At 36.8% G+C, this 16622-nt stretch overlaps 1 protein-coding gene across 2 annotated transcripts in view; it reads right to left on the reverse strand.

The window, feature by feature from the left end:
• Positions 1-6294: 6294 nt before the first annotated feature.
• The window catches only part of Tspan12 (tetraspanin 12), a 59377-nt gene continuing 49049 nt past the window's right edge, over positions 6295-16622 (reverse strand). For both annotated transcript variants that reach the window (XM_042696076.1, XM_042696077.1), the window contains exon 8: positions 6295-7835. In XM_042696076.1, coding sequence (XP_042552010.1) covers positions 7530-7835 — 306 coding nt within the window. In that variant the 3' untranslated portion in view covers positions 6295-7529. The remainder of the gene's footprint in view (positions 7836-16622) is intronic.

The raw sequence follows: 16622 nt of genomic DNA on the forward strand, positions 1-16622 counted from the left end.
GGGACATTTACCCAAATGATCACAAACAAAACCATACTAAAGCTACCAGCACAACTATGTTTATTGCAGCATTATTTACCATAGCTAAGATATGGAACCAACCCAGATGCCCCTCAGTCCTTCAGTAGATGACTGGATCAAGAAACTGTGAGATAGATATATATATAGATATATATATAAATAAATATATATATATATCTATATATATAGTGGAATTCTATGCCTCCATCAGAAAGAATGACATTGCCCCCATTTGTTAGGAAATTGAAAGACTTGGAAAAAATTATATTAAGTGAAGTAAGCCAGGCCCAAAGAAACATAGGTCCTATGGTTTCCCTTATTTGCAAAAACTATATGTCTAAGACAAGCAGAAAAGGTCAAAAGCTGTGCACATATGACCAGATAAGATGAAATGAACCCCAAGAGAGGGTCACAAGTGTTTTTTTTTTCTTTCTTGCTATTGTTTCTAACCTATTTGTAATGTATCATATGATGTTTTGTTGCTTTGTATGTTCCTCCCCCACGGTATAACCCCTGTTTTCACTGTATTTGATGTCAGTCTAATTTGGGGATGGGAAGGGAAAAAACAGAATGTTTAAATAAGGATACAGGTTGACCCATTGTAACAATGAGATGTACAAGACACTATGTTGAAAAATGAACAATTTAGGCAGGGGGTGGGTGTAGTTGTGGAGGTGAGAGGGAAGGGATGGTAGGGGAAAAACAAAGGAGGAGGCAACAATGCTTTATAGGAAATGTACCCATTACCTTGCTCATATAACTGTAACTGCTCTGTACAGTATTTTTACAGTAAAAAACTTATTAAAAAAGAATAACGCTATTTCCACTTTGAAAAATGAAAGAAAATAAACACTGGAAGATTGAAGGCATTTACGCTATAGAATTAAAGTAAGGATGTATGTCTCCCCAACTCTCAGAATAAAATAAAAATAAATATATTTACAAGAATCTAGATTATCCTTGATATAATATATATATCAATGATGAATTTATTCATACATCTAAAACATATGAAGATAACTTGTACATATATATAAATGAAATACTTAAAGAATACAAATTATCAACTTAAACCATATAAAACCTTTATATATAATTTAATATCTCTGCTTTTACTTTTTTTATAATACTGAACTCATTGGGATTTTTTAAAGAGTAGGTGAGATACTGTTTGGTGCATTTATTTTCAAGTTGTGTTTTTTTTTAATTGCATAGAAATGAACAGTTAGTAACAATCTCCCATTTTACACCCTCTAGGGATTTTCTGGGAGACAGGCACTCTGGTAATACACATTACTACTCACACCAATGTATATTGAAAGCTCAAGGGTCTGAGGTCAGTTGTAAAAGCAATTTATAAATTTAAGACACTATTATATTATTAATCCACAAATATAATTTGATAGCTCATTCAAACATTTATAAGACTGACTGAGCTTCAAAGGTATGCTGCAGATCCAGTCTTCATCCATTTACATTAAATGAGTACTTAGCCCATGATAACTTAATGTCCTTTGTCCCAACCAAGGAAAATAGATAGCTTCCTTTACAGTGGTTGTTCCTTATTGGAATAGTTTTGGACAATAGTTTTTGATTCATTTAACTAGCTCATGCTCATGCATATATTAATTAATATACACAGGGAATAAATAGACAACTCATACATAATGAATATTGCTAAGGCTTATGCAAAATGCTGAGTGGAAAAATACTGATACAAAATATTTACTCTCAAGAGAAATCAGACATACAGCAAAAAAAACAGTATAAATGAAAAGTAGCATTATAAGAGAGAACCATACTAGGATAAACTAGATATTATAGCAAACAATAAATGCTGAGCTAAGAGGAGAAAGGAATGCTATGGGCTGCAGTGGACAGAGGAAGAAGCTTCTAGTAGAAAGTGGCTGCTGAGCTGGGATTTGAAAGTCAAGTACAAATTCAATCTTTAGAAGTGAGTTTCTGCCAGGTCAGGCCAAGAGGAGTCAAATCAATAAAGCAAAGGGCTCATAGGATTTTAGAAGCGATGAGCAGACCATGGTTGACCAGCTAGCTAGAAAGTATTGGGGTTTTTGTTTTGGGAAAATGTGCTCCCAAGGAAGATATTATTCCACAGTTACACAGAAGTGAAGAAGAGACTTGCTAATTGATGCCAGTGCACATTTTCTCCTCAGTCAATGATCATACAATGACATGGTTTTGCTAGATGAATAGATAGCCAGAAGAAAGAATGTGATGGCTTCCTACTAGACATATGACCAGAGTGCTAGTGAAGTCTACATAAGGGTATGTCCTTCGAGGGTAGAGGTCTGCTTCCTTCTCTTAAACCTGCCTCTTTATCTAGCCTGCTGCATGAAATGAAGAAGTAGAGATGTGAGCTGAGAAACAACGTAGTACAATAGCAGAAAAGCAGGAGAAAAGCAGTGAGTGCTTCAGGGTACCAAACTCTGGGCTACTCACATGTGTGCTTTAGGAAATATTTTATTTATTCCATCGTATGTTGAAGGTTCGAACAATGAAGCTGCATTCTACATGTTGGACTACTGCTTGATTATGGCCTAGCAAGATTTGGCCTCTGAACTTCCAAAGTGCTGTATATATGACATACACACAAATGTTTTGGAAAGGTATGTGTTGCATTGAACAGAGAGTCCTTGCAAATGCTTGCAAGAAAGTGACAGGAAAAGAATTGTATTTTACATGAGCTCATTCGATTGGTATTTAGCATATCTGTGCTAACAGAGGCTATGAATGGGGATTGCAGGATTTACATAAGAGGCAATGGTATTTTGAGATAGTAAAATTGTCCTATATATTGAGTGTGGTCATGGTTATATGAGCATGTACATATATATATCATATATATATATATGATATATATACGTACAAATACATAGGGCATATTACCTGTAAACATAAAATTGATGTATTATGCACATGTATTCCTTCAATGAGGTTGACTAAAGAAATTAATTTGGCTCTGTGCACATGCCTAGATTAATCAGTGGAAAGAACCAGAGGAAGTCAGAAGAGAGAGCAATCTATGGCTTCAATCAAAGCTTTAGGTAATTTGGACTTGTTCTGGGAAGAGTAGGAAGAAGAAAATGTAATTCTGGAAGGAGGAGTAGATTTTGGAGAGCCATTATGCCCAGAGATATTGATTGACACACAAAAAAAATACTTGCTTTCTGTTGTAAAGAATCAGCAAAGCCACACTACAGGCTGATGATGATGATGCCATGCTCCAAGTGTGTGTGTGCAGGAGGTTGTGCAGGGCGGGATGGGGGGGGAGGGGGAGAAGTGGAGCGCTGCAATGTACTCACTAAACAGCCTCTGCATCATTCTTCTGCTTGTAAAATGGTACTGCTATTGCCTACAAATTTCAAAGAGCTATGCAGAGCAAAGAAGATACCTATAAAGCAACTTGCATACAACTTGCATCTGATACCTGACTCCTGGTAGTCTCTATGAATGTAGGAAGGTTCAACAGCCATCAGTAGATTAAAATAGAAAGAAGTGAGCTTTCAAGATAATACAACAGGTTTTCCCATATGTGTTTCTAAGATCCACTTGGATGTGAGGAAATAATAATTCAGTTCCTAGAAAGAGAAGTACACTTTCAAACATGGGCTGAAGAAGGGGCAGGGTTAAAGTGAACAGCATGGCAGTGAGAAGTACTTCTAAAAAGCAGTATGCTCATTCTGCCAAAGAAAAGTCAATAGATTTTCATTTCTTATTTCTTTACCTTCGTTGACTCATAAGTAGGAAAGGGAGTTCCAACAAAAAGAAGTTCTAGTAGCCATCCTGCTTAAGATTCTCTTCATATGAGATTTGGTTCTCAGCCCATTTTCTGTCAGGCTTTGTGAGATGGAAAAGCAATGCATAAAACTTCTCAGGCTCTACATTGAATTCTCCTGAGTGCCAGACTGGAATTTACAGCTGCCTGTGGACACCTCCATCTGCATGTCCTGCAGGCTTCTTCAGCTCAGTGTGTCCCAGACCAAATCAATTTCCCTCCCACATGCTCAGTGGGACTTCCAGCCTTCTCTCTGGGCTAATACTATTGCCATGTACAAGGTGTCAGTTCTTTTACATTTTTCATGCTCTCCAAGATCAATCTGCTGTCAGTCTTGGGAAAGGATTGCTATAATCTGTTTTATACGGATGGTTTCTTGACTTTCATTGTCCTGTGCAAATCTTCATTCTTCTCCAAAGCATAGAAGGATCACTCCTGAGTCTTGATCCTCCCACTTCTTGAGTTTTGCATAGTTGTATGGCTCCAGGATGCTCCACTTACCTAGGTGCTGGTAAATGACAGCTTGACCCCAGAGAATCTTGAGCCATGTCTTCACGTCTCTCGGTTTCAATTCTCATTTGATGAATACTATGAAGTTTCTGACATATGGCTTATTATTTTCCAAAGACATTTCAAGGGCTCTTCTTGGAACCTACTGAATGATACCCCTATCTCAAACATTACCTATGCCCTTTCCCATGGTGTTTGTTCTAAATCTGATGTGTTCTATCTAATCACACTGAACTGTAGACCATGGACCCCAAATAATAATGAATACTGTTTTAACTTCAGAGCCATGAGTCACGGCCTTACAGAATGTTTTCTATGAGCCCACCCCCACTGCTCCTTCCTGACTGTGCATTTCCTTGGTGTAACTACTTATTCCCACTTTCCTCACTCTCTTCTTCCTGAGTTTGGCCCTACTCCTCAAAGTCCTTTATTTCTTTTCCCTGTGGTTATCCCAGGCATCTCTCACTTAGATTTTACAAGGTTTATGAACAGACATCATGTCTAATTGCCATCTCTGTGTCTCCAGGGCACTTTGAATTACCTTTTAATCAGTCTAAAAATAATCTTTTTCTAAAAAATTGACTTGAAAAGTCAAGATTTTTTTAAACAAAGAAAGCTTTTTAAAAATTCCCAAAGAAATAGTTAACAATTTTGTTTGCACAGTACCCAACTAGACAGCTCCCTCAGCTTTAGGGCATTAAATATACTTCTTAAAGTTCCTTGCAGTTTTATTATCCCAGGTGCACTGCTACTAGAAGAGGCCTTTGTGGACCACTGCTATAAATGTCATTTGTTCCCATTAAGCAAATGTATTTGTTATATATAAGCTGACTCTTTAAATTTATGGAGACTATTCTAGAGAGTAGTAAGCCAGGTACTATGTCAAAAATATGTAGTCTAAAAAATGTGGAAATCAGCTTTTATGATTTGAGGATTTTTTTTCTAAACTCAATACAAGCTTGATCATTCAATAACTATGAGATACATTAAAACAAAATTTCAACATTGTCTAAGCACTTCTATTGAAACAGAGCAATCTCAGCTGCTTGCATAAAGCATGTGATACTATGCTTGCTAGACTATTAAGAAAATTATAAAGGGGATTCTTTTGTTTCTAATTGATCATACAATTGCTCAATTCATTAAAATTTGAATCCATGAAAGATATTAAAGTTGGCAGTTAATTTCAAATGTTGTATTCCTAAGATTCATTCTCTTTTCCTTTCCTTTCTCCTTCACTCCCTTCCTCCTCCTCTTTCATACCTCCTTCTCTTCCTTCTCTCTATCTCTCTTTCTATTTTCTCTCAATTTTATAGCAAGGACTCTTGCTGTATCTTACCCAGATTGGCCTATACTTCATGCATTCAAGCGATTCTGCTGCCTCAGTCTCCTAACTAGCTGGGAGTACAAATATATACTACCATATCCAACTAGAGTCATTCAAAAATTAATAATAACCGCAAAACCTAGGATATCAAAATCTTAAGAAGATAAATTAGCATATACGGCCATTTGGGGCCTTTGGCAGTCTCACACTTGCTTTGTTTGCTTGCTTAGCTAGTATTCGACCACTTGAGCCATGCTTCCAACTCTGATTTTACTCTTTTTGTTGGTTATTTAAAAAATGGAGTACCACAGAATTTTCTACATTGGCTGGCTTTAAACCATGATCCTCTGGATTTCAGTGTCTTGAGTAGAAGGCTGACAAGTGTGAACCACAGCACTCAGCTGGCACATTTTTGAATTATATCAAACTATATTATTTCTAGCTTTAAAAAAGCAAGATTGAAAAATAAACAAGGTTTATTGTTGTTGTTGTTTTCAGTGAAGCTAACATAATTATACAGATTAGTTCCAGAGTTCAGAAATTAATCCTTTTTAAGCCATTCTTTCTTACTTCCCCTCTTGCTAATCTTTTCAGTAGTAAAGGTACTTTTAATGTGTAAAAAGTAGGCATAGACCAAATATTAACTCTCTATAAAATATTTATTGACACTTGTTTTAAGATTTTCTTTCTATAATCTGAGAAATAAACATAATACAAACAAAATACAGTAAAATGCACTTTTCCCATTTCAAATAAATATATTCTACTTTTGTAAAAATGTATTAATCTGTGTAATCTGCCATGGTAATTAGTGAAATAAAGCAAAGGTAATCTCTAGTTAATTATCACTTATTTGAATGGATCTCAAAAACACTTTTCTGGAGAAAGAAAACTATTCTCTGTAAAATAATATCATCTTGGAGATTCTCTTTTTTGAAAAAAAACAAATATAAGGTCTTTTTAAAAAGCACTTATTGTCATAAAAGTGTCCTCACTTGGGAGAAAAATAGCATCCAAATTTTTGCTGAACAACTAAGTTATATGTAAATTTTTTGTTAATACTTCCTAGAGAGCAGACTACATGCAGAATTACAATGATTCCATGTATCACACTGGTAATTTTCAAAATTAGTGGTTAAGCATTTAAATTAACAGATATGAATATAATATAGACTCAAGACAGAATTTAAAAACTCTCTTATCAAGAAAGGCTAAAAAGAATAGTGCTATAACGTATAAATTTATCCTTTCCACAATTCTTATTCTTAACATTATAACAACTGAAATCTACTGAATTATACAGACTTATCACAGAGTTATATACATATGTATCCCTGATCAGTTTAAGGCAATGTGTTAGTTTGCTATTTTGAATTGTGAGAAATTTTTTGTTACCAACAAAATCACATTTAGGTAGTCACTAATCTTGAAAGTTTCCTTTCATATCTTGGATTATCTAGTCACCTTCAAAATAATATATTACCAAGTAATAAAAGTCATTAGTAATGTCTAAATTTCTATGTTAGTTAATTGATAGTTTACATACTAGCAGATGAAGGTAAATCATACTTTATGGTAGCTCCAACTTCATCATTCCCATGGTTGTAAAAATGCTGATTAATCCAAGCCGTCGTGAAGCATCACTAGGCTCAGAAAATCTTATAAAGGATAAGATGGAAATATCAGGAGTATCAGAACTGTCCTTACTTAGCATTATAAAAGGCACCAAGTATTATCCAGGTGGTCATGTATAAGTTTTCCTGGATTTTTTCTTTTATGGAAATAACTTTATGTCCACAATTTTCTGAGACATATAATGTACTCAAAAACTCAAGTCCAATGACAAAAGTGTGTGATTTCCTTCCTTGCCTTTCTTCATAATTCCTCCATCTCAAAATGTGTGTTAAAGCTGTTTGCCATTGATGTATGTTCAAAGATCCTAGAAAGGCTTGGTTTCAATAGTTCTACTGAGTGGCATGACAGGTGTTGAGAAGTGTCAGTCTTCAGGGACATCATTTGGTCTGTACCAGGCTCCCTTCTGTCATAATACAGAGCCCAGAGCAGAGTTATGGTGAGAATCATGGCAAGGATTTGTGTCACTCCAATGGAGATCCCCAGAAACCTTAGTACTTGTAACTGTTTGGTTCCTCTCAAGAAAGAATACATTTTCTTCCCACAACCCTGTAAAAGAAATAACATAGTCATTTGGATAAGTCAAAAATAGTGAAAACAACTAGAATTAGTTAATTAAAATTATAAAGCTCAACACAATGACCACCAGTAGGAAAAGCTATTGGGGGAACAAAAGCCTACTTGCTTAATCATGACCAGCCTATCACTTGTTTTCCATCCCAAAATTGAAATCCATTCATACAACCAAGTGTCTAGAAGGGGTTGGGAAATATTTTTGTGTATGTACAAAGGTCAGAGAGCAAATATTTTAGGCTTTACAGTTCATGATCTCCTCTGTAACTATCTGCTTTTGCCACTGTAATAGGAAAGCAGTCATGAATAATATGTAAATGGACTGAGGAGAGGATGACCCAAAAGGCATTACAACAGTATTGGCATAAGCCAGAGATTGCTGGCCTGCTAGACTGCTCCAAATTTTTTCAAAGTAAATTATTATCTTGAATAGACTGCAGTAACCAGCATCTCATGTAACTAATACTGGTGGCTAATTTCCAGTAAAATAGACAGACAAACAGACAGATGAATATAGATAGAGAGAGAGAGAGAGAGAGAGAGAGAGAGAGAGAGAGATAGATGATAAATAGATGCAATTCACTCTTCTAGAGGGAATTTAATTATAAATTAAGGTGAAAATCTAAGACAGTTTCTAATACATTTCAAGAACTTTTCAAGACTGAGATTATGCTCTACTTAGAAGCTAACAAATTAGCCTGCCACAATTCAATAGACACTGAAGGAAGAATGGATGTTGCCATTACTCATAACAATGACAAGCAGCAGAGAACATGTCAGTTCCTCAGGTTCCCAGGACAACAGGAAGAAGGACATTTAATGTCTTCATATCAAGCAGATTGGATTTTAGGAAAGGAAGCCCAAGTTTATAGAACCCTAGTGTTTTATAATGGGCAGTATAGAAAAGGTCAACAATGTAAGAAACGTATCTGCAAATGGTTCTTAGAATTGCACACTATGAAATGCTTTCGGTCCAGTATCATTTCAACTGACTCTTTACAATAGTCTCTGCATCTTAAATTTTACCCATATAGTTCTTTAAAAGAAATGGCATAAAATCTCCCATCTTTTTCAACTAATTCATTTAAAGCTGAGAAACCATGTGGAAGAGGTATTTTTTAAGCCTGTGAGTACAGTAGAAATTAAGAATGAAGTATAATTTGTTAGGCCTTGTATTTCGACATAGTGGAAAAATCAATATTTTTTTAAAAATCACATTTGATTTTTTTGAAGATATGGTAATTATATACCACAGAACAGTTTGTGAATTAAATATATTAGCTAACACTAAATGCTGTGGAGTGAAAATGGATCATTGAAATCAGTGTGTTCAGCTTTTTCTCTTGGAAAAGTAAGTTTTACAACACTTCTTCAGTGGTATCAACAAAAGAAACATAGGGGTCTGAACAGTTTCTCCTATATGTAAACAACGAAGCTATAGCCAAAAAAAAAATGGTCACACTCAAATTTTTCACAACTCTGGATATAAGCCCATATTTGTAGCAATCTGAGAAGCATTTATTCAAGAAAAGCACCTGGATCTTTGGGGAAAATAGTAAGCTTTGTTACATTTGAATGTGCCCTGTTCCCTTTCCCTTCCTCTGCAGGAGTCATGAAAAACAGCAGCCTGCAAATCATTCTGAAAACTGGCCACACCACATAGAATGGGGTTGGAGCTCCTTCAAAGCCCCATTCCCTGTGAGAATTATTTGTCAAGTCTGGTAGTTCCCTGGAAGACCCCACTTACAAGGCTGTCTTTGTGTGACCTGAGTTGGAGCCCAACCATTGGAACAGTCTTCTCCCCTACTAGTGTTTACCAAAGACAATTAGAAACAACTGCTGATCATTGATGCTAGTCCAGGAATTAAATTACAGTTGCACACTGAAGCACTAACCAAAAAGCTTAAAAAGAAGCTGGGAGTAAGTTCATGGGAGGGATTGCCAAAGCTCGCTAACATATTTGTGAGAGGATCTAGAAATTTACACATATACCCAGGATTGTGCCCATAAGACCTGGGAAGGCCTTCCACCTCAGGATGCCCTTGAGGTTCTGTGCAACCTTGGCAAAGGCGGGAGACTCGCTGGTTCCTAAGTATCTAAGGAAATCTCTACTCATTCATTACCTGACTAGTAAACTACTTAAGAAGTGACTTGAGTGGCCACACATGACAAAGAAAACAGACCTTATAGAACTTGTTTAGAAAAGTTACTCAACTCACAATTGAGTAACCACAGCAAGATTCAGGTGGGGGAAAGGGGAAATCTGATTTCCAGAGATGTCCAAAACTTCAATCATGAAATTGACTTATAATGAGAGGACACCTTTGCCTTACTCAGCAGTCCCCTCAACACAGAGGAACAACTCTAATGCTTGACAGTCATTTCCTGTTAGAACCTGTCTTCCAAACAGGATGCACTGCTTCCTGTTCTGCCCATAGGCCACCCAGTTACCATAGAGTTAGAGTCACAACTGACAAGACAATATCTTCTCTTAAACCAATCTCTACTCTAGCCTAACTCTTCTGAGTTCCATTAATATTTCAAATCTATGTCCACCACTGTGATAATCCATTCCAGAACTGTATTAATTTTGACAATATTTCCTGGAAAGTGTCATAGACTTTTAACTTTTAAACAGCTTGAATAAGCAACAAAATTTTTAAGCTAATAACGGCTATTTTGAATAGATTTGAATCCTAATGAAAAATTCACTTTTGGGGGGGTCCCCAAAATGTCAGTCATGGGATTGTGCTGTCATACAACTTCTCTGGGACTTAGATTCCTTCCAGATTACTGGACCCTGAAGATGTTCTTCTTATCACTTCCTTGTTTTGTTTGTAAAGCACACAGACAACCTTTAAATGACACAATTTTAATCCACAACTTTGCCCTCAGGAAGAAGTATAAGTCTAGAGATTATGAAATGAACTCTACAATTAGGGGAGGGAAGCCAGGACGGGGAAAAACTGGGAGAGAATGAGGGATGGGTAACACTATTCAAAGTGAAATGTACTCATGATTGACTATGTAATTATAACCCCTCTATACATCACCGTTACAATAAAAATCTTAAAAAAATGATATATTACCATCTAAAGGCACTTTATACTCAGCCCATCAAACTCTGCTGATGTACAATATATAAACCTAGACTTGTATCAATTCTCCACTGAAGTGTACTTTAATGATACATATTGAGGAACTCTATACAACTGCTCCCTAAAATCGGTGAAAAATAAAATTGAGGATATTTTGCTAGATTACTTAAGAACAGCAGATATACAAATTCACTACAAAGTACTTTGTTTCTTTTCAATATATGCTTTCCTCCTTTATGTTTGCTTCCCTTCTGACATTTGAATAATGCAGATGCGTGAGCACCCTCTTCAGCTATCAGAAAGCTCAAAGGTCAGCAGAAAACTCAACTACAGAGACCCTTGTCCCTTCCTAGCAAGCATGTATGCTTCCTTTTCCCCTTAGCCTTAAATCCTTTATTTAATAGCAGAGATGCACGGTATAAACTTTCAACTAGTATCACAAACTCCTCCACAGTGCATTCAATTTAATATTGCTTTGATAATTCAGAGGCATTATAAAAAACTGCACGATAAAACTAACCAGCAACATGCTAGATTTCAATGTCATTTACCAGAGTACTTAATGTTGTGAATTAACTTTCCATAGAAACACTCCTATTCTTCATAGAAATAACTCCAGCATTTAGGGTCAGTACCACAATGTCTCTATTACAATAATTCAACACAAACATCACCCTAAGGTTATTTTGAGCCAGTTCAAATGATTATGTACATGTTTTTTTTTTTTTCAGTGTAAACACAGATGCTTTTGTTGAAAAGCAAGTACTAAGTCTAGAGAAAAATAAATATGTTTTTATATAATCTGCTATCTTATTCACAGATATTTAGTTGCACAAACAAACTTCTGTTCAGTGAGTCAAAAGAGGAAATAGAAATGTTAGAGATCAAGCGTGCACTTCCTTTCACAACAGGTATTTTGTTCAGCATTTGGAAAGAATGAATTGCCCTTACTTGCTTTGTCAAATTGAAATATTCTGAGTTGATTTTGCTTGAAAGTATTTTCTTCCCCATAGAGCTATGCTAGGCCTATTCTAATAATCTCAGATAATTCAAAGGTCTGAATAGAACTTGTTGACAAACTGACTTGCTGCAGCATTGAAGTTCTGGCCAATTATTAGTTGCAAATAATGACACTCCCTTTATCAGAGAAAAGGCATGGACTCCACATTTCCTGGAGTCTATTTGAAGGCATGTCAGGATGCTTCATTTCACTTGAGGAAATTATACACTTGAAATTATTCTCTGATCTATCTCCAAAATGAGTTTCTAAATTTGGAAGAACACCCGTGGCTTTTCAGTACTCGATATTCACAGGCCACATCAAAGAGTCAGGCAGCCTTTTAAGCTTTATGAAGATAACCTATAAATAAACTCTAGGTACAAATACATGCAGGTCTATATTGATATTTCTGTAATTTATTTTTTAGTAATAAACATGACTGTCAAATTTGACATGACTGTTAATTATCAGATAGTTATGTAATTTTCCCCTTATTTCTCTACAGTTCAAGGACACAGTGATGTGAGCTCATGAGTTCATGAGTTCATGGGTGTTAAACAGGCTGGATCAAGAATTCTCCACAGATAATGTAAGTTCTTCAAGGAAGAAGTGCTTCTTCAAAAAAAAAAAAAATGAAATCATATAATAAAAACCCTAACCGCATTTTCTTCTTAAAAGTGTAAAATTAACCTGGGTATAGGAAACGTAGTAGAAAAGTTATTTTATTATTCTTTAATATATAACAGATCCTTACATCTTTATGCCTAACTCCTGTGACACCCTCTTCCTTCTCTCTTTTCTCTTTTCTCTTTTGTTTGAGGTACTGAAGTTTGAATTCTGGGTCTCACACATGCTAGACAAGCACTCTACCACTAGAGGCATACTCCTAGAACTTTCAACTACTTTTTAGATAAGGACCAGAAATTCTACCTGGGCTAGCCTGAGACCACAGTGTGGCATAGTCTTTAAGAGAAGATCTCACTAACTTTTTTTGCTCAGATTGGCCTGGAATCCAAGAACTCTTGAATCCATCATCCTCTCTCTACTTCCTGAGTAGCAGTGATTGCAGGCTCTTTGATCTTCACAACTTGATAGGTAGAATCATCACAGACTAAATTTGTTGAATATTTTTTCAGTTTTACTGAAAACTGTGGTCATAAAAAGATTAGTCAAAAAACATGAAAAGCTTCTTTCTCACTAGTGAGGCCTATGCTGTTAACAGGAAGCATTGCTTGCTTGGCAAAAAGTTTATACATGGGCTCCTCATGCAAATTTTCCTCCCTAACTGTTCATCTATAAAAAGTTAAAAGGGAAAGGACAAACCAAGTCGTGAAAACTATCCGAAAAATCCACCTTTGGCAGCAAAAATATACTTATAAATAAATAAAATTTCTGTCATGATAAGCAAAGCCAGGGATAATTTAACTAGTTAAAAATCTTCTTGTAGCCATCCAATTTTTCTATCTACTTGTGGTTGTTGTTGGGCCTGGTCACTGTCCCTGAGATCTTTGGCTCAAGGCTAATACTCTACCACATTGAGCCACAGCACCACTTTTGGTTTTCTGGTGGTTAACTGGAGATGAGTCTCATGGGCTTTATTGCCTGGCTGGCTTTGAATCACAATCCTCAGAACTCAAACTACTGAGTAGTGTTATAGGTGTGAGCTACTGATGCCTGGCTCTATCTACTTTAATAAATACATCAATAAATGATTTTCACTATTATCATTAGCTACTACTATGCACTGAAAGTGTGATTAGTAAGCACCAAGTGGTGTTTATCTTTGCACCATTACAAAGCAGTGGTTGATATCTGATAAGGAAACTGTGGTGCAGAAGCAAAAATTTAGGTCAGCTCCTGACAATCTGAACATTTTAATATCTACAACACTGGGTTTTGGAATCAAACAGATTCAAGCTCATTCTGAGCAGCTGCCCAGTGGATTTCATTTTCCTCACCTATAAAGTGCTATTGAAAATACTGGACTTCCTTTGAAGAACTATTTTAGATTTCTAACATGGTAATGTACTTTGAATCCTCACCAATGAAACTGTACAAATAAGTGTCCTGTTTCCATTCCATTGGGTGCTGGACACACTTTCCCAAAACATGGTGCCTTGACATGCTGTGTATTTTGGAGCAAAAGAAAACTGGGAGCACTGCTAAGCTGTGGTTTCTCTGCCCTATTCCCACCCTCCTTTCTCAAGTTTCCTTGAATATGGTATTCTTCTCTAAAGCAAAGCACAAAACCTAGGAATGATTTCTCTGGACTCCTCCCTTTTCCCCTGAAGATCTACATGTGACTCCCCACAACTGGAGATTTATAGAGGGGCTAACATTATAGAGATACACAAGAATGAATCTGCAACTGGTCTTGCTAGAGTTCTTCATCCCCAACCAATTACCATTAGATCACATCCTTTGTTGTTCAACTACATACTTCTTTCTTCAGATGTAGCACAGACACAATTTTCCCTAGGTCTTCGGTCTTCACTTTTGAAGACTCTTGCTTACATGAAGCTTTCATTGAACAAATGTGCTAATGTATCTTTTCTGATAGGAATGCCAGCCATGAACCTTAGGGTGAGTAAAGAAAAGTATTTTTCTGTCTTTGATTTCCTTGAACTCACAGCTGAAAATGGTCATGTCTATTGTAGGCATGCACCATTCTAAAGGCATTAAATATGCTAATGTGTTTAAGTCTCAAAACAAGAAAAAGTCAGGGAGAAAAAAGGAGAAAGAGGAAGGAAGGAGAAATGAGCACTGTAGCTATCACCATTGCTAAGTATGAAAATGAAAACACAGAGAGATTAAAATTTTAACTAGGGTCACATAGGGAGAAAATTGAGATTTCACTTCAGGAATTTGGCTTCAGAACCTAGTCAGTTTCTGGGATATAGTTCTTTACTAAGAAAAACATATTCCTAAGCAACTCATTTCTTCTTGTTTTCCATTTGTCTTACCTAGAAGAGGAATGTCTCCTATTTTCACAGTTGGTATTCCCAGAGTTCCATCTTAGAATGTATATGTTATGGCATCTCTATGTGGTTTTGTCTCTTTGCATGTTTTCATTACGTCCTACATACTAGTGACACTTACACAGACTATGATGAGGCCACATCACCCACCCAGGCTCTTCTGTACATAGATGCTTAATTACACCATATGTTCTTGCCTCTCTTGAACTAAATGAGATCATTGGTCCCTGCAAATGGAATGTGAACTTGGGCAACGGGTATAGACTTTCAAGCAATGAGTACACTCTTTACCCTTGGATTAAAGAAGGAATAAGTCTGGAAGGCAGGTGTTTTTTAAAATGCAAAGTCAGCTCACTGCATTAGCCCATGGTTGAACTTGCACTGCAGAAATGACTGTCAGCTGGATGAGCTGACTGATCTATGACTGAAAAACTCCCATCATCTGAGCCACTGCATAAGTCCTTTCCACTGGCACACACAAAACATCTGTCTCTCTCTTTTGAGCTCCTGTCACCTACTGAGTCTTACATGTGGATTACCTGACCAAAACTTTAAACTCAGAATTTTCCAAATGGAGCAAATAGAGCACAGACTTTCCCCTCCATAAATGGCTTATCTTTCAGGGCCCAAATGAAAGCTTGAAAGTTCCTCGTCTATCACTCTCCCCCTTCCAGCTGTCAGTTCTAACTTTTAAATATCCTTCATATTTATTCTCTCCTATCCATCAATTTTCCAACCTAAGTCCCAGCCCTTCTCATCACAAGGATAACCCACTACAGTCTCCTACCTAATTTCCAAGTTTCCAGACACAATCCATCACTTCACCCTGCTGACCCACGCATTTCATTGTCTGTAACGCTACCTCATCATTTTAAAGCACAAATCTAAAATTATTGCTGTGTGAGGTAGTTTCTCAGGTGAAAATATTACAAAGGCTTTTAGATCAGTGCACTGTGAGGGTAAATATCGCACAAGAGGCAAAGTTGTTTGAGTGAACAGTGAACAGTGCACAGGAAACTCACAACTGAACTGCTAAGAGCCTGAAAGAAAAGAATGCATTTATACCCCAGAAGCAAAACTGGCAGAACTGTTCCAGGCCTGATTAGATCAAGCAAAGCCAGATGATAAAAGGGCTCTTCCCCCACCCCCCTACCAAGCCCAAACTGGCCCTGCAGGGCTTTGAATGATAAAACAGACAACACCCCAAGCCAAAGTCAACCTGATCCTGCTGGCAGTTTAGATGGAGATAATGAAGTCGACAGAGAGGCAGGAGGGAGTATCTTTGACTTTATATAAAAAGAACCCTGAGAATAAAACTTCTTGGGGATATTCCATCTAAATAACCACTGAGCCTGAAAAAGTGCCTACAGTTTGCTATCTGGGCAGCAGGCGTGATGTGTTTATCGGAGAGCAGAGTTGCATTATTAATAAATCAGAATCTGATGACTACTCTATCCTAAGCCTTCCTTCCATAATAATGCCTCAGATTTGTAAAGACATCTGCCTTTTCATCTGGCAACAACTCAGAGACTTCAGTATAGAATCCTGGTACTGGCAGATCTAGAGGACTCTCCAGCTCAGCCGGGCCCTGTGCATCCCAGTGACATGACCTTGGCCACCCCAGTGCCCCCACAGTGCTCATCTACTAACTCTGATCGTTGCATCTTGGCTGTGTACCTCACAGGCT

Source organism: Dipodomys spectabilis, unplaced genomic scaffold (genome assembly GCF_019054845.1).
Source record: "Dipodomys spectabilis isolate Male_0828 unplaced genomic scaffold, ASM1905484v1 ptg000197l, whole genome shotgun sequence".
Taxonomy (NCBI): Eukaryota; Metazoa; Chordata; class Mammalia; order Rodentia; family Heteromyidae; genus Dipodomys; species Dipodomys spectabilis.